Source organism: Anastrepha obliqua, chromosome 5 (genome assembly GCF_027943255.1).
Source record: "Anastrepha obliqua isolate idAnaObli1 chromosome 5, idAnaObli1_1.0, whole genome shotgun sequence".
Lineage (NCBI taxonomy): Eukaryota > Metazoa > Arthropoda > Insecta > Diptera > Tephritidae > Anastrepha > Anastrepha obliqua.
Window position 1 is genome coordinate 14,872,027 of NC_072896.1, and position 24,300 is coordinate 14,896,326.

The 24,300-nt window shown below is 36.9% G+C and overlaps 1 protein-coding gene across 1 annotated transcript in view; it reads left to right on the forward strand.

Annotated features, from left to right (window-relative positions):
- The window catches only part of LOC129249141 (trissin receptor), a 162,975-nt gene that overhangs the window by 41,519 nt on the left and 97,156 nt on the right, over nt 1-24,300 (forward strand). The window contains exon 2 of the mRNA XM_054888793.1: nt 1,912-2,056. Within this exon, the coding sequence (XP_054744768.1) occupies nt 1,912-2,056 (145 nt within the window). The remainder of the gene's footprint in view (nt 1-1,911; nt 2,057-24,300) is intronic.

The following is a 24,300-nucleotide window of genomic DNA, read 5'->3' on the forward strand; positions in this document are numbered from 1 at the left end:
GTCGGAAATAATTGTGCGTCTATTATGTTTTGCACTTTCGGTAACAAATGCCTCTACAGCATCTACAGCAAAGTTGCATTGGACTGGAACCCGCAAGTGAGCAGAGGTCGCGATCGACCAAAAAACATTTGGAGAAGGTCGATGTTGCGCGAACTAGCAGATGCCGACAGCACATGGGACGGTGCAAAAACAACAGCACAGAACCGTGTTCGATGGAAGAGTCTTCTTGAGGCCTTATGCGGGAGCATAGAGTGAACAAGGAAAAAAAAATGCAGAAAAAAAATGCAAAAAAAAAATTATACTTTGCCCTCGCTTTTAGCAAGCTTGACTATTTTCAATGAACTTGTCGCATAAATGTATTTCTTTAGAGGCGCCTACTTCTTTCGAGTTTTTCGTCAAAAGGAATAAATCTTAGGAATTGCTCGAACTTATTTCAGGGCATAGTTTTTCTAAATACACAGTTCTTCTAAATAACTCAGCTTTAAATTGTTTGCTTCGTAGTTGCTAGTATGCTTCGAAACTAGTTGTTCTGTTGTTCTAACTCAATGCGCATATCCCAAAAAGTATCGTGACAAACAGGCACTACTATTCGTCGTTTGGTGTCGATTGTTTTTGGGCAGAGGACAGTAGGAGATCGTCAACATTCCGTTTATCAACAACCAAGTCGTTCCAATGAACTTGCTGAAGCAGTGAAAGAGAGCGTTGTCCAGGAGCCAAAAGTGTCATATTGTCGTCGCGCTCAGTGAAACCACAATGTGGATTTTAAAGAATGATTTAAATTTGTTTTCGTATGAAGAATATTGTCGACAGACCATTCACGTCGTCTAGAACACGGCCAAACAGTCGCTAGAATGGTTAACACTGAACCTAATTTTCGGAAGCAAAGCGTGAATAAACAAAACTGTCGCATTTGGGAAACTGAAAATCCACACGAGATCCATGAAACGCCATTGGATGACCGGAAAGTAACTGTTTTGGGCCGGCATTTGCGTCAAGACCATTATTGGGTCATATTTTTACCGAGAAAACGAAACGGTCGAAGGAAACCGATATCGATGGATATTGGCTCATTATGTCTGCCCGCAAATCCGTGAGAAAGGTTTAGATGGTTACTGGCTTCAATAAGACGGTGCGCCATGCCACACTGCGAATGTGGGACGGGACGTTTAATGACAAAAAGAAGCGACATCGACTGGTCCCCCAGATCACCTGACTTAACCCCTCGGACTTCTTTTTGTAGGGTTATCTAAAAAGTAATGTTTACGCCAACAAGTCGCACCAGTTAAAACCTACTTGGAAACACTGAAATGGGAAATCCTACCCCACCCGCCATATTCTTCAGATATTGCTCCGTCCGATTATCACCTGTCCCGATCGATGGCACATGGCCTAGCTGACCAGCAGTTCCATTCATATGAAAACATCAAAAATGGCTTGATCCGTGGATAGCCGCAAAAAATGAACAGTTGTACCGCGACGGTATACGAGATCTACCAGAAAGATGGGAAAAAGTAGTAGCCAGCGATGGGCAATACTTTCAATGATTCACTTGTAACCATTTTTTCAGAACAAAGTTGTAGTTGCATCAAAAAAATAGCAAGAACCTAGCTGCGCCCCTAATACATAAAAAGCAGTTAAAATTACTTTTTTAGACAATATGCGTTATCAGTGTTAAAGTTAAATTCATTTCGCATCTTACTTTGCAATGTAGAAGTGCCATATTTTAAATGCTTGGCACAGGTGTATGGCAGGATATTCAAATTGCTTGCATATACTCGAGTTAATACTAAATCATACTTAATTTGGCTTACGTTTAATAAATTATAAAAATTTGCGTACTCTTCTAGCAAATATTTATTTAGTAACAGCTGTTGTGCATAGAAATACTAATTAAATCTCTTTTAATTCCAGGGAATTTGCTTGTGATACTCGTCGTAACCTTATCGCGCCGCTTACGCTCAATAACGAACTTCTTTCTGGCAAATTTGGCATTAGCTGACTTTTGCGTTGGACTATTTTGTGTGTTGCAAAATTTATCAATTTATCTTATAGAGAGGTAAGTAGCATGAAATGTATATACCTGTGGGGTTATTTGTTTCAGATTTAAGATTTAATGATGAAAATTTTTGAAGTCCTGTGTGGGTCTTTCTAGCTTTTACTTAAGGTTTTGTTTTGTAAATATAAAAGAAGTATTACAAGAAAAATTATTTCACTAACGTTTTTTAAATATAAAAGAAGTACAACAAAAAGAAAAAAAAAATTTCACTAACGAGAAATTAAATCCAATTTTGTATTCAATTTCTTTTCACCGCTTTTTTAAGTGAAATTTGCTTGCTTAAGATTTAAGATAAATTCAACAAGTCAATTAAGAGTAAATGAAAAAGAGCTCAGCTGATTTAGTATACGAATAAGTACACAGTAGAGCAAATACATATATTGAATAATACACTCAATCAAGGGAAAGGCAAAACAACTGCGATAATAATGATGACGCCTCAGCCAAAGCAAAAGCGTAATGAGCAGAGCCACAAACCATTTACACAATTCATCAATAAATTTAAAACTTTTCGCCGAACTCGTACCAGTGAATGCATGAATATACAAAAACAAACAAACTCAAGTATGCACAATTCACAAATACATACATATATAAGCGATTATGTGTACTTATGCACGCACACACACATGTCGACAAACACACAGGCCTACATACAATCAGTGGCAAATATTTACTCACTTTCTGTGTATGTTGCATGTGGCATAAGCGTATGCGAGTCTGTTTGTTTGGCAATGAATTGCACTCCACTGTGCATTGCGCTTGAATTTTCAACAGCTGCTTGTGTGGCGTTGATTTACTGCAAATTTGTTTGTGAACACAAACCGAAAAAGCGAAAAGTGAAAAGTGAAAATGGAAACAATATACTTGTGTGTGTGCGTGTGTGGTATGCATATATAAATAAATGCATACTTACATATATACATTCATACATACATACGTTTACATATATGGTGTTATTGCAGTCTGCGGATAATATTCGTTGGCTTTTTAGAATAATCGACTTTCAGAAGCTCCATTACATCAATGCCAATGTTGTCTTAACAGAAATCGATAGAGTACAAAAAGCAAAAAACGAAAAAAAGTTAACAAATTTAAAGAACAGAGAAGTAGTTTGCTTGGATTTTGGTTAGCAAGTGAAAAGTTTTAGCCATATTGATAGAGGAAATGAGGTAGAAAGTTTTTAAATCGGATGTGCGTGCAATTTAAAGTTTTTGAGCAAAACAACAACTTGCGTTTACATGCACAAAAACGCATATTCGCATAGGGCATATGCAGAGTCTAATGAAAGTTTGGTGTTTTGCTACATACATCTTTTTTTATTTTCCTTGTTCACTCCTCTCAGGAGCTTAGGACCTCGACAAGACTCAGTCTTGCGTTGGTTTCGTTAATCTGTTTTTGATTTCTGACAGGGTAGGTGATTACCCTGCTGCTACCAGTCCTAAGTAGTGGGAATGCCCACCTGTCGTTACCTGTAGGAACAACGCCTTCTTACTGCTTGGAGCGCCATCTGTGTTTCACATTTTTCTGCCAGAAGGATCACACAGATAGTTAAGGACTTCGCTAAATTTAGTGTGCCTGTGCTATTACCGCGATCGCCCGCTTCTTCTTGCTGACGCCACTGATGCTATGTGCAACTGTGTGATTTGCTTTGTCTTTTGGTTGTTTTAGCAGTCACAATGCAAATAATGCGCAGAATATGGTGCGGGAATAAAGATGGAAAGTATATGTTTTGGGGGGGTTGAGGAATTAATTTGTTTTGCTTTTTTGTTTGTTTTTTTTTAAACTGGGAAAGTAGGTAAATTTGGAAAAGTGCTTGGACCGTACTTTACGTGAGATGCGAACCCACATCGTTGTCTCACAGTGGAGCATAAGGACAACTGGAATGCGATGTCACAGAACAGTGAAATTTTGTATAATTATTCACTGGGGACACATGAAGAACAAATTTAGATTTCTAAATAAAAGGAAAAAAAATTAATTAACTATTTTTTTTTTAATTTTTAATAGTTTTAAGTTTTTTTTAACAGTTTTACGTACTTTTCAAGTCTTTTATGCACCATGCAAAACATAATTTTCTATATTTGAGCGATTCCTCGTGAAGTGATGGAAATATTTTTGAAATCATCGACATTTTTGCTTATTTGTTCAAGTATTCAGTATAATAAGAAATGAACTGAAAAAAATAATAGTTTAGGCATTTATTCAGTGGTGAAAATTTTGGTACAGAGATTAATCGGCTTTTTTTAACACTTGCATATATATATTTTTTAAAGTAAATCACACTTTAAAAAGAAAAATTTCTTTCGAAAACAAATTTTATTTTTAAATTTATTAAAAATAATAGAAAAACTTTAGACAATCTTTTTTTTTTTTTAAATATTTGAAACAAAATTAGGTTTTTTCAATAAAAGCTGAAATTATGCTTAGTAAAATAAAAAAAAAAACAAATTCCTCAAAATTTCATAGTGGGATTCCCATAGCTTTTCGAGTTAAATTGAAGTACGGAAAATCAATGCAAAATACTGTTCTAGTGAAGCGCTAGCGTACGCACCCATTAGTAAGCAGATACACGGTATACACATTAGTAAGCAAATACACGGTATTTGTCTCTGGTTCGCTCTACGCCTTAAAAAGTTATAGGAACTCCATCAGGAATCACCAAAATTCGAAAAAATTGAAAAAAATTATCAACAAAACGAAAAAATGTTTTTTAAAAAGTATTTTATTTTTATGGGGAAAAACTGACTGAAGCGTTTTCTGCCAAACATTAAAAAAAGAAAAGAAAAAACTTTCAAAATAAAAATTATATAAAAAAGGGAAAAAACATTTTTTCAAAAGTATATTTTATTTTTATGGAAAACAATCGGGGAAAAACTGATAATAAAAAATTTGTATTCCAATTATTTTTAACAAACAAAAAATATTGTCTAAAAAATTGTGTCAAAGTAAATAAAGACATTTTTTTTTAAGTAGATTCTATCGTAAAAAAATTAGGAATAAGGAAAAAAATCACAAAAAAATGTTTTTTCAATTTTTTTTAATAAGTATATTTTATCCCAAAAAATTTTGGACCCGAAGATATTTCACTTTAAGAACTCTATAAAACTGTTCATAGGGAAAACCTGACAAATAAAAAACACAACAAAAAAAAAATAACAAAAAAAAAGTTCAACAAATTTCATTAAGAAGAAGGGAAAAACAATTTCAAACATTATATTTTATATTATTTTTATATATTATTTATGTGGGATTCGTTTTCCGTTCAAATAAAAGTTTGTTTTAACGTTAACAATTTTTATTCAATTTGATGTTATAATACGCTTGCGTCCGGCCTATCCTGTGCTTCTATTCGGAAAGAAAGTTCGTTTTCGTAACGTTTTAGTTCCGAGCTCTTCTCGTTCGGTCAGTGATGCCCATTAAAATTAAATTCGTTCAGTATGCAGAGATGCATTTACTTATATTATAATCTAAAAGTCATATTCACTTATGTAGTCCTTCGTTCGTCTGTCAATCCCACATTTATATTTTTAAAAACGGCGAAAAAAGTTTATCTCCAAACATTTAAAAAAAGGAAAATCTTAAAAAAAAAATAAAAAAAATAGAAAAAAATGTTTTTTAAAACGTATTTTTATTTTTAAGGGAAACGATAGGGGAACAAAATGTTATTTACAAACATTTTTAACAAAAAATAAGAAAAATTTTCAAAAAAAAATGTTGTTAAAAAAAGGAAAAAATGTTTTTTAAAAAGTATTTTTACTTTTATGAAAAACAATCGAGAAAAACTGACAAAAAAAGTTTGACTTTTTAGCAAACAAAAAAATTATCTAAAAAATTTTATGAAAATAAATAAAGAAATTTTTTTAAAAAGTATATTTCGTCCTAAAAGAATTTCATAAAAATGATACAATAAAAATATTGTTTTTCTAATTTTCTTAAAAAGTTTATTTTATCCCAAAAAAAATCATGGCTGCTATAAAGAACCGAAGATATATACTAAACTTTTCATGATTGGATAAATCACAAAAGTATTGAATCTTTTGCCAACATTTTTTCAATTTACTTCGCATTATACTCCAGCCGACAAATAAACCACATTTCAGAAAGATTTGCAACACTTTCTCAGCACTTGTCATTGAATCGAGCACTTCATAAAATGTTTGCAGAATATAATCGTTACCTTTTGGTAAACTTTCTTTTCGACGAGATTCTTTCCAAAATTGTTTTCTTTGTCTTTTTCTATGTGTTTCCAGCCCACCTTTCATTAGCATTTGCAGGTATTTAGATTAGTAGGAAGGGCGGACCAGTACTATGGATTGCAAGATCAACTGATATCTGCCCGCTAGTTTTCTTTTTTCTGCGATATTCGAAAGCATACGCCTCTGGTAATCCTGGAAATAGCCTTGAAGTATTGAAGCTATGATAGAGTCATACAAGTTAACAAAGCCAAGCCATTGAAGGGGTTTTTGGAAATAGTTAAGAAAAAGATGTGGTGCCCGCTTGGAAATGAAAGGGATGTGCTTTGGAGGTCTTATTTGTGACTTCGTTTTTAAATTTTGCTTTGTGTGTGTGCTTCCTGCAATTGTGCATAATAATTAGTAAGTAAGGTGATTAGAAATAAATCTTCAGGAAATAAAAGTTTTATGTCTCCAAAAGCGTTAGCTTGCGACCACATATTTTTTAAGTGTATTCTGTTTCTTTCGTTTGCTTCCTTTGCTTTTGGTTCAAGCGCTTACCTCCTGAAATATTTCAAATATTTTTTAACATCTCTTATGTCGTATTTAGATTTGAATAATTTAAAAATATTTCGCTTCAATAAATTATAATTTTTTTTCTGTCTACTTCTACACAGTTTAAATCACCCTAAAGTGCATTTGCCTAGGTAACCATACATAGATATGTATAAGTAAATACCAACGGAAATATATATTCAAACACATTTATCATAATTACTATCAGCCAAGTCAGTGTCACTCCTTTTCCAGATGCCCAAAAATTTCACTTGCCTGAGTGCGATGACAAATGTTGCTCATCCGCCCCGCCACCACCAATAGGTTTATGTATAAGTGAAGTGCGGATGCATGGAGCGATAAAACTGTCTGAAAATTAATACATGTGCTAAATTAAATCATGGAAGCAGTATTTCGATGTACCCTGCAGTAAAAGAGCTCGTTCATGAATAGTCATTTGATGGTAGAAGTCATACTAGTTCGTGAGTGACCAGAGTTGTACCAGTTGTTAAATAGCATTAAATCATTGTAATAGCCTATGAGAAGTGTATGCAAAACAGATATCATATAGAAAAGTGCTTGAAGCACAGCTGAAAAGCCTAAGTTCTAAAGAAATGAACTTGACTATACTGCCGTCTTTACTTCAAAAGTCATTGATATATTAAAAAATAGGCGTGCTTAACATTTGGTCTGCACTGACTCTGCTCTTAACACTATATATGTTGGAACCAGAATAGATATTATCTCACTGCTAAAAGAAATCAGTTGGTCTATTATCACCCTAAAATAATGTTATCTAAATTAATGCTTTTTTTCTTAGAAATTTATCTTGAATCTGGAATTTTTAGGAATGATGTCGAAAGGAATCATACCATAAAAATTAAACCACTTTAATTTACATGCATTTAAATATGTGCACGAGTACTACGAAAGTTTGCATACATATTTTTGCTCAGTCCTTAATTCTTCTTAATATGAAATAATTGTGAAAATATGCAAATACAAACTCTACATTCAGCAAAATTGGGATTGAGATATAAATTAGTTATGTATCAGCACGTAGCACTCATGCACATTTACATATACGTATGTATATGTGCACATGTACACATATGGTATATTCGCTAAACATATATATTTCCTTTAACGCTTGCAAAAATTCATAACAGGCAAATAAAATGAGTTGTAGTGCCTAATGGAGGAAGAAATATGCTTCCTGAGTAGACAGAAAGAGACAGAACACGGACAGAAGAAAAATATGTGTGCATGTGCGCCTTTATCTTGATTTCGGTTAAGTGGGTGTTTTAACAATTAGTCGCAAAAATATTGCTTGTTGGATTCCTTATAAACTTTACAGTGTGACTTCAGTGACTTTATTGAATGAAGGCATTGAGATGCTGAGTTTAGATAAAATTAAATTTTCGTGAGCGTGATGGCTCGCATAACACTGGTTTCCGCATGACCTTCGAATTGAACTTTTGTGAAAGATAACTATTTTTCAAAATCGTTTTCTCATACCTATATTTCATATAATATGAATCAAGAACTTTGATATTTTTGCAAAAACAAAAAGCAAATAATTTAAATATCTCGAAATATTTTTTTTAATGAAAAATTAAGTATCAGCTAAGGAGAGCAAACTTAGTTACTTTTCAATTGATCTATGGCCCTTTAATCCATCCCAACATTTGGATCAGCTTTGCTTACTTTTCCGATTTTTTTAAATTTTCTTTATATTCCTGCAACAAATTTCCGAAGAATTAAAGTTTCAAACTTTGCACAAGGATTTACAAAAAATGCCGTGAGTTTGTATTGTATATATCAGGTCAGCCCATAAGTTCGTGCGTTTTTTAAAGCAAGTTTTAAAATTAATAAAAGAGATGTTTAAAGTATTTTTTAATCAATAATATATTTTCCTTCATTATTTACAATATCTTCCCAACGTTTAGGCAAATTTTTAATTCCCTGCTCAAAAATTTGTTTGTCCTTGGAGCCAAAATACGCTTCGATATCCCTTCTAAAGCTTCGTGTGAGGAGTAGTTCTTGTTACACATATGGAATTGAAGTCCACGGAAAAGGTGATAATCCCAAGGTGCTATATCCAGAGAGTATGGTGGATGCGGCATTAGTTCCCGTCCGAGCTCGTCCAGCTTGCCTAATGTTTGACTTGTTTTATGAGGACTTGCATTGTCGTGGTGAAACAAAACTTTGCGTCTATTCACTAAAGACGGGCGATTTTTTAAGTGCTTTATTCAGGTTTGATAGCTGATGGGAATAATAATGAGCAGTTATCATCTAGTTTGGTTCCAGAAGTTCATAATAAACAAAAGCGGCCATATCGCAACAAATAGACAGGAGAATCTTCTTGGGGTGAAGGCCATCTCTAGGGGTCGGTTCTGGTGTTTCATCTTTATCTAACCATTGGCATTTGTGAACAGGATTATTGTAAATAACCCATTTTTCATCACCAGTAACGATGCGGTTCAAAAACCTTTCATTTTCAAGCCGTTGCAGCAGCTGAGAACACACATTCACTCTCTGCTGAAGGTTGGCGACGGAAAGTCTATGCGGATTTTCCCAGCTTTGAAACCTTTTCCAACTGAACCAGATGCCTGTGAACTATTCCATGCGATGAATTTAACCTCTGAGCTATCATATCGACTGTCAAATTCGAGTCAGCTTCCACGAGTTTGAGCAAAGCGTTGGAGTTAAAGACTTCAGGACGACCAGCGCGCGGAGCATCCTCCACGTCGCAGTTACCACTTCGGAAATTTGAAAACCACTTTTACGCAGTCCTTACACGCACGGGATCCTCCCCGCGAACAGTGTTTATTTCTGCAGCAGCAGTTGTTGCATTTTTACCACTTTTATAAAAAAATAATTACAAAATATGCCTCTTATACGCGTTCGAAGATTCCATTTTATTTTGTAACAACACGTGCTTCTATCCGCGATTGAAATCACTTGTTGAATGCACAATATATCAAAGAAAATATAAATAGTTCCGTTATACTCCGCGAATAATTTTTTGTATGCAAAAGTCGTACAAAAGTGAAATGATGGGTAAAATACGCGTGAGCTTATGAACTGACCTGATACATCTTCTTCTTTATTAAGATATCTTGCCCAAGTTTAACAAAGTGCGCCAATCGTATCTTACTCATACTAACCGGCACCAGTGGGACACATCAAGTGAAGCCAAGTCCTTCTGCATCTGATAAGTCCAACGCTGAGAAGCGTTCCTCTTCCTCTGTTACCACCAGCTGGTACCGCATCGAATACTTTCAGAGCCGGAGTGGTTGCATCCATTCGAACGACATGAAGTAAGCAACAGATCCACTGTATTTTTTTTCCTCACACTACGTCTATGTGGTCGTAAAGCACATACAGCTCATTGTTTTATCGTCTTTGATACTTTCTCTCAAACAATCTAAGTGAGGCCTCATCGTATTTAATAATTTTACCCCAAAGTTGGTTACCGTTTTAGTGAGTGAAATGCAATGGCGACTTTATGTGAATACGAGTAATATTGATATTGGGTGGTAGAAAGGCAAGGAGGCGTTACTTCTGAGAAATAGCCGGTGACCTCCAATTTCATAACTTTTACAGCATCCACTAATTGATCGAGAAATTGAAATAAACTTCAGCAGCTTCTGTTTGAGTTTGAAAAAGCGGCTGGCTAATCTCAGCTGGAAAAACCAAATCTATGGCAATATCCACAGAAGCTCTCCGATGTAAACCTGGCGTTTTCAATAGACCAACTGAACAGGTATTTGAATTCGACTACCTTGGAACGCTAATAAACAGCAACAAAGATATAAAAAAAAATCTAAAATTCAAGTTACTAACGCGGCTGCCATATCAGGAAGTTTAAAATAATAATAAATGGCATAATAAATTTGAGTGTATAAAACATACGTGCGACCAATACTAACATATTCTTCAGAAGCCACAGTTGGTACAACAGCAACACAACAACAAACAACAACTGTGGAGCTAATATACATACACTTAGAGTTATCGTCGCGCACACTCTGTACTATAGAAAAACGAATGCCGAGATCGCTGAGGCTTGAGAAATTAAGCATATCAAGAAATTGACCAGAAGAAGGAGAAAATATTGGCGAAATCATTTTGAAAGGATGCACTCTGATAGAATAGCCAAAGTAGTTATGAAAGCTAAATCAAATGTTATAAGGCTACAGGGGCGACCACCCAGAAGATGGGACGTGTGCTGGATATCGAGTTCGCAAATCATTTCTTGTAAGAGGAATTACAACAACAAAATCTATTTTTTACTAACATGATGTCTTATAGTTTAAGTATTTTTTACTTATTGCAGTTTTGTAAATAACAGAAAAAAAATTTGAATAGAAGAAGAAGGGAAGAAGAGAAGAAATTGTGGTAATCCATAGGTAGCTCTTGTAAGGCTAGATTTTAAACTGTTGTGCACTTTATTTCTTTTTAGATTTTATGCTTATATGATTGAAGTATTATATTAAGAATAGATTAACTCCCATGTTCGTGCGTCATATCCGCTTCCTTCCTCATATTCTGCTCAGATTTACTATCGTTTTTTGTTGCAAAATGTTTACTTTTTTTTTAATTTCTGCTCTTTTTTTACATTTCTTTCCTTTTTTACATTTTTCCCATCCACCCAGCAAGCAGTGAATTCTCTTTCGTGGCCACATCTTTGCGATAAACCAACACAAATTATGGCCCTCAAGCCAAGTATTAAGTTTCACGCACATTTAACTGCTTTGATGGGCAGGTCATACAAGAGAATTGTAGCGCAGAACTGTCTTAGCAATTACAGTTGCCACCATGTCGTTAGAATATTGCGATTTCCATGCGGTTTCCTATAAAAATAAATTTGCACCTACTTGAGAATTTATGCGAACCAATGAACTGTAATTCTCGAAGTTTGCAATGGGCAATGAGAAAATCACACAAATACAATTTGAAATATTGTACTTATACGAGTATATGTACGTATGAGTGTGTGAGTGCATGTATCCATTTATATTTAGCAATTTACTTAATTCGTGTGGATTGGTATATAAATTATGTTTCCTTCACTGGAGGACACACGACGGAAGTAAGGCTGACAATAATCCATGTACATATTTATACATTCTTCTTCATATATATACATGCAATATAATAAATTAGCTGTAATTAAATGGCAGAATCAAAAGCTTTTCTCATTCACCTAAATCATTGAGATTAGCTATAAATTATGAAGAATTCTTTGAAGATATGCACACCAGTCAAATAAATGGATATGAATACGGAATTACGCGAATTTATTATTTTGTTTAATTTACGAAGTGTGCTCAAAAAGTATCGCGAATTTTGATTTTTCGGCCATTAATTGTTGACAGCTGCTTTGCTTGCACGTGTTTCGGCTCGTCTTCGATTTTTACCTATTCAAAAAGATGGATCAAAGAACCTGTATCAAATTTTGTGTGAAAAATGAAATGAAGTGTGCGGATGCATTCCGAATATTGACTGTGTCATAAGGAGAAGCTACTTTGGTCCAAAGCAACGTTTGTTGATGGTGCAAAATGTTCTCAGAAGGCCGAGAAGATGTGAACAACGAAAAGCGTGCCGATCGCCCGAGCACTTCAACACACATCGTTGCTTGTGCGCGATTTTTTGGCCAAAAACAACACACTAATGATGTGACAGCCACCGTATTCCCCAGATGTGTCCCCTGTGACTTTTTTTGTTCCCGAAACTGAAGAGGCCCATGAAAGTATGACACTACGCTACGATTGACGAGATAAAGACGGCATCGAAGGAGGAGCTGAACAAGATAAACAAAAAATAATTTTTGAAGGGCTTCGGAGATGGGAAATACCTTGGCACAAGTGCATAATATCTCATGGGGACTACTTTGAAGGGAGAAAAATAGATATTAATGAATAAATAAACAATTTTGAAAAAAAAACACAAAACGCGCAATACTTTTTGAACAGACCTTATAAATATAACCATATTTAATTAGTCGTTTAGCTGCCCTTAACGTCTTTTGTAGTTCTGCGGCCAAGTGGTTTTTATGCTTCTTATGTACGCAGCTCTGAAATAAATAATCGGAATTTTTTTACTAAGAAGAATATTATATTAGAAATGTGTGTTTTCTATTGGTTTTTCTTCATATTTTTAAATGTGTTTTTTCATGTGGCAATTGCAAAACGCTTCTTACCAACATCCAAGAAAGAAATAATAAAAACTAAAATAATAAAAAAATATGGTGCAGTAGGTGGGGTCATCGACTCAAACAAAAGTGGCGTATTAATTCAACTTGTACCCGCAAAAAATATTACTTGTGTGTCATACATAAATATACTGGATTATGATGTCCAAATTTTCGTTCAGATTTACTAGTATTTTTACATTTATTACACCAGGTGATCTGGCATAGCCTTACCAACTCTTACATAACCTAAACGTCATAAGCGAAGCTTAGAAATATGGTAAGCAAACTGCTTCGACACTTTAGTGATTTTGTTTTGGTATCATATACTTTTGGTTTTATGAAAATGTCTGATTTTATGCCGAATAATCGTCATTTGCGGGAAGTGTTGATTTTCCTTTTTCATTCGACAAAAACGGCGGTTGAAGCGCATCGAGAGCTACAAAAAGTTTATGGAGATGCTGCTTTAAGTGAAACAACGTGCCGAAATTGGTTCCGTCGCTTCAAAGACGGTGATTTTAATGTTGACGACCGTCCGCGTAAAGGAAGACCAAAAACTTTCGAAGACGCTGACTTGGAGGCATTGCTTAATGAGGATCCGCAAACGCGAGAAGAACTTGCTTCAGTAGTAGGAGTTACCCGCCAATCCATTTCCAAGCGATAGCAAGCTTTGGGAATGATTCAGAAACAGGGGATTTCCTTACGAGTTAAAACCAAGGGATGTTGAACGTCGTTTTTTCGCCTGTGAACAACTGCTCCAGTGGCAAAAAAGGAAGGGCTTTCTTCATCGCATCGTGACGGGTGATGAAAAATGGAATCATTACAGCAATCCAAAGAAAAGAAAGACTGCCCCATGGGGACTACCCGGTCATGCTTCCGAATATTCACGCTGCGAAGGTTATGCTATGTATTTGGTGTTATTTATTATGTACTGTTAAAACTAAGCAAATCCATCACTGGGGATCGGTTTAGACTTCAATTGATGCGATTGAACCGAGCACTGCGCGAGAAGCGGCCGCAATACGCGGTGAGGCATGAAAAAGTGATTCTACAGCATGACAACGCTCGGCCTCACGTTGCTAAACCCGTTAAAACCTACCTGGAAACACTGAAATGGGAAATCCTACCCCACCCACCATAAAAAAAAAAAAAAAAAAATAAGTGAGATTCTGGTGGTGCACCGCGGTGTATGTGATTTTTTTTCCATAACATTAGTCTTAGTTGTACTAAACCCACAACTTGTGTCACCCATGTCTCCTTAAATGAGCCAGTTCACTGTCACTCAGTGCTATAATCCCTAATTTTGTTGTGCAATTTCCTCGCTGACTACTGACAAGCACCTCAAGTGCTTGCGACTAACACTTTACCGCCACGTTGAAATGAATATTGTCTCTTAGATTCTTTTGTCGCTTGGACATAAAGTGTCAACTCAATGTCATGCATCTAAATTTTGCCACTCTCATATTCATTTCGACAATTGTTTGTACCAGCACGTGGGGCGTGTTGGCATTTGTCTTGCAATTATGACAGTAATCCATGATTTGTATGCGTTGAAGAGGGAGCGATGGGCGATATGCTGAGGCTCTTGTGTTTAAAGTGAGCTGCTTGTAGTGAAATGAGAAATGTTTGCAAATGAAGTGGGTTGGCATTTGATATTTGATGCAGTATTTTGTATGAAGATCAGAAGAAATAATGATGCAATAACTTAAAGCATAGAATTTAATATCTACTAATACCAATACAAGTGTTTTACACAAACCTAGGCACATTGAACTGGTAGGAGCTGAATCGAATTTTTTATATTTATTTGGTATTTAATTTGTGAAGTGGTGCTTAAAAGATTCTAAGCTATCAATACTTGTTTATGTTTATAGCTCCCTAGTTAGGTCAAAGCTAAAGTATGCATCAATTATTTAGAATGCGAATCACTGAATCGAAAGAGGTTGACTCCGATTTATTCGCTTCGCTCTTCACCCGCTTAATTTTGTAGAATCTCTACTATCTTGAAATCCTTTCGTCCTATTTACGGGAAAACATAAAATACCCAGAGCTCAATTTCCCTCACTAGGGGCGTTCCTCTGATGCTTTCTGACAAGGTGAAGTACTTAGGTGATATCCTTGACAGCAAGCTTACATGGAAGCCCAATATTGAGGAAAGAGTGAGGAAGGCAACAATCGCCTTGTATGGGTGCAATGGCGCAATTGGCAAAAGATGGGGCCTCTGGCCTCGAGTTGTTTTCTGGCTTTATAATACTATTGTAAAGCCTATCTTGTTATATGGAGTCATAGTCTGGTGGAACCCACTAGAGAAGACGACCTTGGTGAAGAAGCTGGAGAGTTCAGAAGTCGGCACTCATTGGAATCAGAGGGGCGACTCTGGCGCTCAACGCAATGTTTATTGTGGTACCCGTAGACATCGCAGGGAGAATTGCCGCTACACGTACCGCAATCAGACTGAGGGGCTGGAGCTCTTAGCTCAACTTCACTTATGGGCACTCACGCATGCTTAGAAACTTCGAGTTTATTACTCTGTCAACGGATAAGTGTATACCTTCGTTTAGTCCAACCGGCGGATGAGCTGGCCAGACAAGGGACATGTGAGGTGATTTCCCCGCGATGGGAGAGAATTGGGATCTCCCTGACTACCTTCGGTCTGCTCCTGGAAAGATGGGCATCGCGCCAACTCAGCGAGCACTGGGCAAATACACAAACGTGTAAGGTCGCGAAATCCTTCTGGCCACGTGTGGACCGGGGCGCTCGGGCGAACCTTGAGTCCTTTTTGCGCTGGATGTATGGAGGGTGAGGTGGAATCATCTCAGTCTCCTTAGCTGCCCTGCTCTGGCGGGACTAAGATCTAGGCATCTTGGCTCTTACTTCTTTGCCACGCCTGCTGTCCCATCACCGCCTTTCCCCGCCCTCTCCCTACATCCCATCGGTCTTTCCCTTCACCTCCTTCATAATGGTATCACAAAGGACGAATCTTTCTGGGCAACCATACCAACCTAACCTAACCTACCATCTTACTGATGACGATGCTAACTGATAGAATAGAGGTCATTTGCTTCCAGATGCCCTATATAGTAAGTTATGTCTGTCAACAACATTATCTTTGGTCTCTTCAATTGTTCTTTTCTTTCAGAGCACATAATCTTTAACATTTTTCCAGGAGCCCTGTGTTTTCATCCTTCGGTTTTTAGGGAAATTTGCTACATCCATTTATTCTAATTTTACTTCCATTACAAGAGCTGTTGTTGAACTAGACATTATCTGTAGAAGCACTGATCTGGACTTTGTTCCTCCCAGTTCTTTTTTCAATATCTTTTCCTTGTTAATAATAGCTTGTATCCTTGCTTTCTTTCAGTTTCCAATTTAATTTAGTATGAATTCATGATCTCGCTCACTCATAATCTCGCCAAAAAATGACTAATTCCTTATCTGAGTTTATTCTTTAAAAAACGAGTCTTAATGCTTTGATTAGTGAAAGTATCTTTTCTTAAAGATCTTCTACTTCAACCTGGTTTAAAATTCGCTTATTTCCATGGCACACATAATCGTTTAGTTGCTGCGGCGGAAGAAAAGGAATTAAATGCTTGAGAAAAACGAACAGTGCACACAACTGTCGCATTTGGCAGAAGCATTCAACGTTTTTTCGCATTTTCGCATTTGCGCATTGCCACTATTCCGTGCATTTGTGGCTCGTCTTGCAGGGAGGCATGATTTCCCCAGCATTCTGCTACACTTTTGTTGAGCTGCATACTTCTTTTGCCGCTTCTAACAGTCGCATCTGTTTCTATCAGCCAACAATGGTAATCCTTGCGCTGTCGCGACGCCATTGCAATTACGCATAATGACAAATGTAAGCCAGTAGCTGCAGCCTGCAATGCAATGGTAGCAAAATACTGGTAAGAACTAAGTATGAAGTTGTTTTTCTAAGTTTTTGTTTTATGTATGTTTGCGGTGGCCGTTGGAGTACTGGGGTGGGGTGAAAAGTTGCCAGTCTGATAAAGAAAACAAATTTTTTGGTAGTTTTATATTTTTTTTTTGTTTTTTTTTTTGACATGTATTACATTATTCATAAAAAGTGCCTTACAATGATGCCATTTTATGATAGTGCGATATGACCAGGTACTCCAAAATGTTAATGATAAATGTGTTACAATTTTTTTATTCATAATTATAAAGGGTTTTCCTAAAAGAGGTGTTATTTTGATACCCAAAGAAAAATGCTATTTTTTAATATAAATGATCGGTTGTTTATTTCATTTTAAGGCAAGTACGCCGTTAATAGTGGAAAGTACCATCAGGCAAATGACCACCACGACCGCGCTTACAGGACAATATCCTTTTCATGAAATTTCCCATAACCGAATCGCAAAGTGGCCCCATGCCCCAGTGCCCCATGTCCTCGATAGCCTCACGAATCCATCTCTGAGGTCGTGAATCGACCCTGGGATATTGGCGTAAAGCTTCTCTTTCACGTGGCCTCAAAGAAAAAAGTGACAAGGTGTTAAATCGCAAGATCTCGGTGGCCAATTGTGATCACCTCTTCGAGAGATAACACGGTGCGGAAATTTTCCCGTAAAAGATCAATGGTTTCGTTGCTTGTGTGGCACGTAGCGCCGTCTTGTTGAAAATAATCGTTGCCCAGATGAATACCATCCGATTCCGACCATAAAAAATCGTTAATAACCTCTCCTGTTTAACACCTAACACCTTTTATTGGAAAATCCTTTACTATAACATATATATATATATGTATATATAATTGGTGCCTACACCCTTTTCGGGTATTTGGTCGAGCTTCTCCTCCTATTTGTGGCGTGCGTCGGGATGTTGTTCCACAAATGGAGGGACCTTCAGTTTCAAGCCGACTCCGAACGGGAGATATTTTTATGAGGAGCTTTTTAATGGCAGAAATGCACTCAGAGGTTTGCCATTGCCTGCCGAGGGGCGACCGCTATTAGAAAAAACTTTTCCTGCATTTTGGTGTTTCAACGAGATTCGAACCTACATTGTCCCTGAATAGGCGAATTGTGGTCACGAACCAAACTAGATAAAGAGACAAAGCGAATGGGTCTGGTGGTGAACGAGGACAAAACGAAGTACCTCCTGTCATCAAACAAACAGTTGGCGCACTCGCATATCGGCCCCCACGTCACTGTTGACAGCTATGATTTCGAGGTTGTAAAAGACTTCGTATACTTAGGAGCCAGCATTAACACCGATAACAATGTCAGCCAGCAAGTGCTACTTTGGACTAAGTAGGCATTTGAGTAGTAAAGTCCTCTCTCGACGAATAAAACTAACACTCTAAAAGGCTCTCATCATGCCCGTCCTAACGTATGGCGCAGAGGCGTGGACAATGACAACATCTGATCAGGCGTCTGTTGAAGTGTTTAAGAGAAAAATTCTGCCCAAGATTTTTGGATTTTCAGATGCAGCCTCCTCTGCGTTGGAAAGATCAGGTGGAGAAGGACTTGGTTTCACTTGGTGTGTTCAACTGACACCGGTTAGCACAAGAAAGAAATAACTGGAGCGCTTTGCTAAACTAGGCCAATATCGCGTAAGCGGTTACCGCGCTAGTTAAGAAGATGCAGAAGTCATGCACCAACCCATTCGGCTATGGCGGCCGTTCTAGACTATAAATACTTATTAATTAAATAATAATTCATTACTATATATAGATTCATGGCTCATCTGGTTTTTCTTCCATTAACTCTTCGATGTCAGAAAAATTAACATTTTGTTCTTATTAAGCAGGGATAAGCACTTAAAGTGTATACGGTCTTGAAATAGTTACAAAATTATCGAAGCCTATCTGTTAGGAAACTGAAGCGGTAAATTTTTATTTTTCAAAGTATTTCGACTTTTTCATAAATATCCGGATTTTTCCTACTTTTCCGTTTTTTTTTGTTCTCCTTGTTCATTCCTCTCGGGAACATGGCGCCCCGACAAGACTTGTCTTGCGTTGGTTTTATTAATCTATTTGATTTTTGATTAGCCTGGGAGCTACCAGTCCTAAGTATTGGGAAAGCCCACCTGTGTCACATTTTTCTACCGGAAAGATCATACAGGTAGTTGAGGACTTCGCTAAAGCGGTGTGTCTGCGCTATTACCGCGGCTACCCGCTTTCTCTTGCTGGCGCCACTGATGCTGTGTACAACTGTGTGAGTTTCTTTGGCTTTGCCTGTTTTAGCAGCCCCAATGCAAATAATGCGCTGACTATTGTGCGGGGGTAAAGATGGAAAGGATAAGTTTTTGGGTTTGAGCAATGAGTTTTTTCTTTTATTTGGTTTTTGTTTTAGAAACGGGGAAAGTAGGTTAACTTAGAAAAGTGCGAGGGCCACGCTTTACGTGGGATTCGAACCCGCAACCTATGTGAGGGGCATTTTTGATAGCGACTGCTGGGTGCGAACAGAAGTCTATTCATGGTGCTAAGATTGCATCGAACCCTTGACACCCTCATATAGTTTTATTACACTACTTCCTGAAATGTTTATTCCGGGGCTTCAGCCGCCTCTTCGAGCAGCATTCCAGTAGGCTTTTTCAGTTACAATATAGCATTTTCTTTCTGTTGATTTTACTTTTTTGTTGCTTTAACACGTTCCCTGTCCCAATACAAAAATGCAAAATTGACCGACAAGTCCAACAAGGTTTTTTGAAAAATTTGTTTCTTTGTAGTCATAGGATAGCTTTAGTAATAATAATAACTAAAAAAATAAAACGGATGTAGGGTATTTCTACCTGAAACACATATGGTCCATGAGCGTAGAGGGACATTTTTGCTTCTGCATGTTCATGAAACATATGTGGTTCAGGGAACTTTTTCTATGGTGACACACATATGGTTCAGGAACGTATCAGTGCTTATCAGGCGCACGTTTCCTGAACCATATGTGGCTCAGCGGACAGGGAACGTGTTAACTACTTATTTGAATCTCTTGATATATTGTGCTGTTTCGGGATAGATCGGCATCCGAAAATAGTGATACGGAAGAGATAGGTGTCAGAAGATGAAGCAATAAGCTCTTCCTATACTAAGCATTTCGACTGGGAGACTTAACTAATTCAGTGAGAATTTGTGAAGTATTTAAACAGATTTATCCTCGTAGCATAAAATATTTGCTGCGCATGCAGTTGACCATACCTACATATAGTCTCAGTTATCTGAATTATCTGAATCTGCCATCTACCTACTCCATTTTAGTATGATTTCAAGAATCTTTTGTTTGATCGTGTCGGCAGTCATTTAAATCCAAGTGGAGTCGAAGTATTGAAACCATTTTTGCTATGATCCTAAGTTGCAGTAGGCCTAAAATAAATATATGTATATATGTATTATATATATATTTTATTATCGCTCTTTTATCAGGATTTTCCATTTTCCAGTAAGCAATGAAGATCAATCCTTGATAAAAACATATAGGTACTAACAGAGCAGTAGACCTGACAGTTAGTTGGCAATATGTATGATAAACGTTTATGCTTTCCTCTAACACCTTATTAAATATTGGACGTCAAAATAGTAAGCAAGCTAGTCGGCAATAGTTTTCTAAAATATAGCTAAACACTTAGTCACACTTCCGTTAGTCGAGGACTATGCTGGAAACTTTCCGCTTCACCCTCATAAATCATATGTGCGCTTGCACTATATTAACCTTTTTGCTCTCCAGGCAGCGACATATTCCTCCAAAATTAAATTCCCTTTGTTTTACATATCTGCAAAGAGAAATGCAGTGCAATATTTTTTTCCGCTGACTGCTGTCATTCACAGTCTTGGCATGAGACGCATATGCATCGACTACTTTTGTTAGAATTTATGTTAATTAAATATTGCGCATACGCCATGGTGCCCACTGAGCGCCTAAATGCTCTGGTATGCTTTGTGAAAGCGGAGCCGAAATCATGCTGTTAATGCGTGTGTACGTGCGTGCGTGTGTGTGTGTGCGGATGTGAAGCTGTGTATTTTCATATTATCCGTATCTGCTCGTATTATTACTGTGCCACGCATGTATGTTGTAAGTCCTCTGTTCCAAAAAATGCAGTTTTTATATGCCTTTAGAAGAAGTAAAAAACTCTAACCATTTCTGTGCTTTACTTCGAAGGCGAAATTTGCTTTTACTTTACATAAATTTTTACGTTAATTTCATACTTCTGCAATTGTCGAACTTTCGGTGTCTATTGGTGAAAAATTTGATCTTTGCCTTTTCACCAGCCTTTTTTAAGACTTGTTTTGTGCTTTCAAGAAAATTTTGAAAATATTTTAAAAGTGAGAATCGCTTGGTTTCTCGTTTGCATTATTAATGAATTAATATATAATAAATACCTTACAATTTCCCAACCACGCTTTCGAAGCCTTTGGCATGTCGTTAAAAGTATTTATGGTCCGGCGTTGTTCTGCAGGAAAATAACCTCCATCCTTTTCGCCAGTCCTGACATGCTTCAATCCAGCTAGTTGTTGGCTGTGTTGTTCGAAACTGAATATTTGTACAAATAGGCTCAACTTATAGACTGATAATGGATGGCTTCTCCCTAAGCCCACCAGCATATACAAGCAAAACCTGAACAACCATTATTTTCCATTTGGTGATCGATTCGATTGAGAAGAAGAAGAAGAAGAAGATCGATTCGATTTACCTATTACCTCTTTTGGGTGTTGTCTCGTATATGACCCGTTTTTCATCAGCAGTTCCATGCACTTTAAAAAGTATTTTTTGATGAGTTCTTATCCCTTACACAAATTTACAAGTGGCACAAGCGTTTTTACATGGGTAGAAAAACGTCCGCTTATTGATGGGGAAATACCAGTTGGTCCACAGAATGAATTGTCTACAGAAAATATAAAAATCAGCATTTGATTGAAAATAATAAAAATTAAAATCTTATAGCACTCTATGTGAATCACATTTAGATTAGGTTAGGTTGAAGCCCATGGCCCATTGTGAAGCCACGTGGGCAACTTGTGATTATATCTCTTAAAATCAGTGTGGGTTTTACTCAGCCCTTCTACCTCAATAAAAAACTGTGTGCCTAACAACGTAAAAATGCGTCTGGATAGCGCAAGACAATGGCACAGGGGGAGGAGATCGTTCCTTCCTCTTTCTGATTTATTCAGCTTCTGCAGTGGTCGCCTGTCTCACCTCGTTCGCCTGGGTGTGTCTGATTATTTTGGCTTAGCAGGGATGCTGTGCGTTTAGCATTGAGGGTTGGCCGCAATTGTCAGGCGATTCTGCCTACATTTTCGTGACGCAATCTTTCGTTTGCTGCTCTTACAATATCCTCAAAGATAAGCAGCTTGCACGTACTCAACGGTAAATTTGGTGCCGAGTCTCGCTAGTTTATCCGCTCAGCAGTTACTCTCAATGTTACAATGGCCAAGCACCCATGTTATGTTTAGGTGAAATTACTCAGCCATCTCGTTAAGAGCTGCGCGACATTTCATGGCTACGTTGGAAACTCCACTCGATTGTTTTATGAGAGATTTTATCACCGCCTGGCTATCAGTAGATCAAGTAGATATCATCTTCAGGTATCTCATCACGTTTTACTAGTTTTACGGTTTTTATTTTTAGCAATTTTTACGGTTTTTATTATTATCATTTTAGTCTTATAAACACTGCTGTAGTTGGGAAGAGGAAAATTAACACATTTTGGAAAAAAATTTTTTCGGAAGCTTGATTCGAGAATTTTATCACAGATAAACAAACAATATTCGAATATTTCATCGTTGTTGTTATTGTTGTTGTAGTAGAATAGGCATTCCCAATAAATATATGGGTAATTCTACTGAAGTGATTGTTACTAGTGACTAGATCGGGTATAGAGTTTTCAATATGATTTTGGAAATAAACATCAAAGTGCCTACTGTTGACTACCTGAGGCATTCCAACGTCGGTTTTACGTTACTGGAACGACCTGGACTTATATCCGGCCAAAGAATGCCATTTGAACAGCATTCTCGGTATATGTATAAGGAATGCTTATGCTGCTACAACACCAACAGCCACTAGAGGAAAATTAGCTCGAAAAAAGTATTCCGCAAAAGTCTGAAGTACAAATTGCACAAGCTTCTTTTTTTTTTTTGAAAATCCTAAGAAAATTTTGAATTAAGAATTGATTTCACTAGACCCAGCAATCACCGCCAACCTTCATGTGCTTAAGAGTCTAGAAATGATTGGTTGCAAGAATATAAACTTCGTATTTCAATCCTGAGTGTCGAGAAATTTACAGCTGAACACTTTTGTACGACAATGCGCCATTTTATCAGTGATTGTAAGTAAATTTCTGACAAACTACAAATTTACTCATTGCACCGTTTGCCGCCTTTAACTGATTTAGCGCCTAGCGATTTTTATCTATTCCCATAGCGGAAGTTTTCGATGAAAGAAATGAAATCAGTAGAAGCTTTGAAACAGCCGAGACCAACAGTCACAATAAACTTTCAGAAAATGACATGCTGGATAGTTTTTAATAACTTGGCAAGGCAAACAAATTTGTGTATCACAGTGTTAGTCGCTTACATTGATTTTGATAATTAAAAAATTCCTGTCGCAAAATACGCACGCCTGCTTGCTTTAGTTTTGTATTTGTAAAATAGTTTTTTTTTTTGGAACAGAGGGTGCATATTATGCACTAAGACTACTTGACTTTAGCTTAGCCGCGTGCACCGCGTAGTTTTCCATATACATGGCATACTGCCTGCTTGTACGTGACAAGTGAGCAATGAGGATATGCGTGCACCACTGACTTAATCGCTGACTTGCCGTTGACTTCATTTGATTTTGTTCACAAGTTATGCAATTATTCACACACACAGTGTCACATATAAACTTACACGTATAGCAACTTTTAAGATATTTAATATCGGAAAATGAAAAATGGAAATAAAAGTGTATTTTAGTGAATACAAATAAAAGTTTGAAACATTAGGAATTAATATGAAACCTAGAAAAAGAGGAAAATTTGCATTCCTACTTATTTTAAAGGCGCATTAGTGAAAATGCATTTAGGATAATTAGTAAAAGAAATGAAATTAATATTATATATATATAATTGGCGCTTACACCCTTTTTTCGGGTCTTCCGCCGAGCTCCTCTTCGTATTTGTGCTGTGCGTCTTGATGTTGTTCCACAAATGGAGGGACCTACAATTTCAAGCTGACTCCGAACGGCAAATATTTTTATGAGGAGCTTTTTCATGGCAGAAATACACTCGGAGGTTTGCCATTGTCTGCCGAGGGGTGACCGCTATTAGAAAAATGTTTTTCTTAATTTTGGTGTTTTCACCGAGATTCGAACCGACGTTCTCTCTGTGAA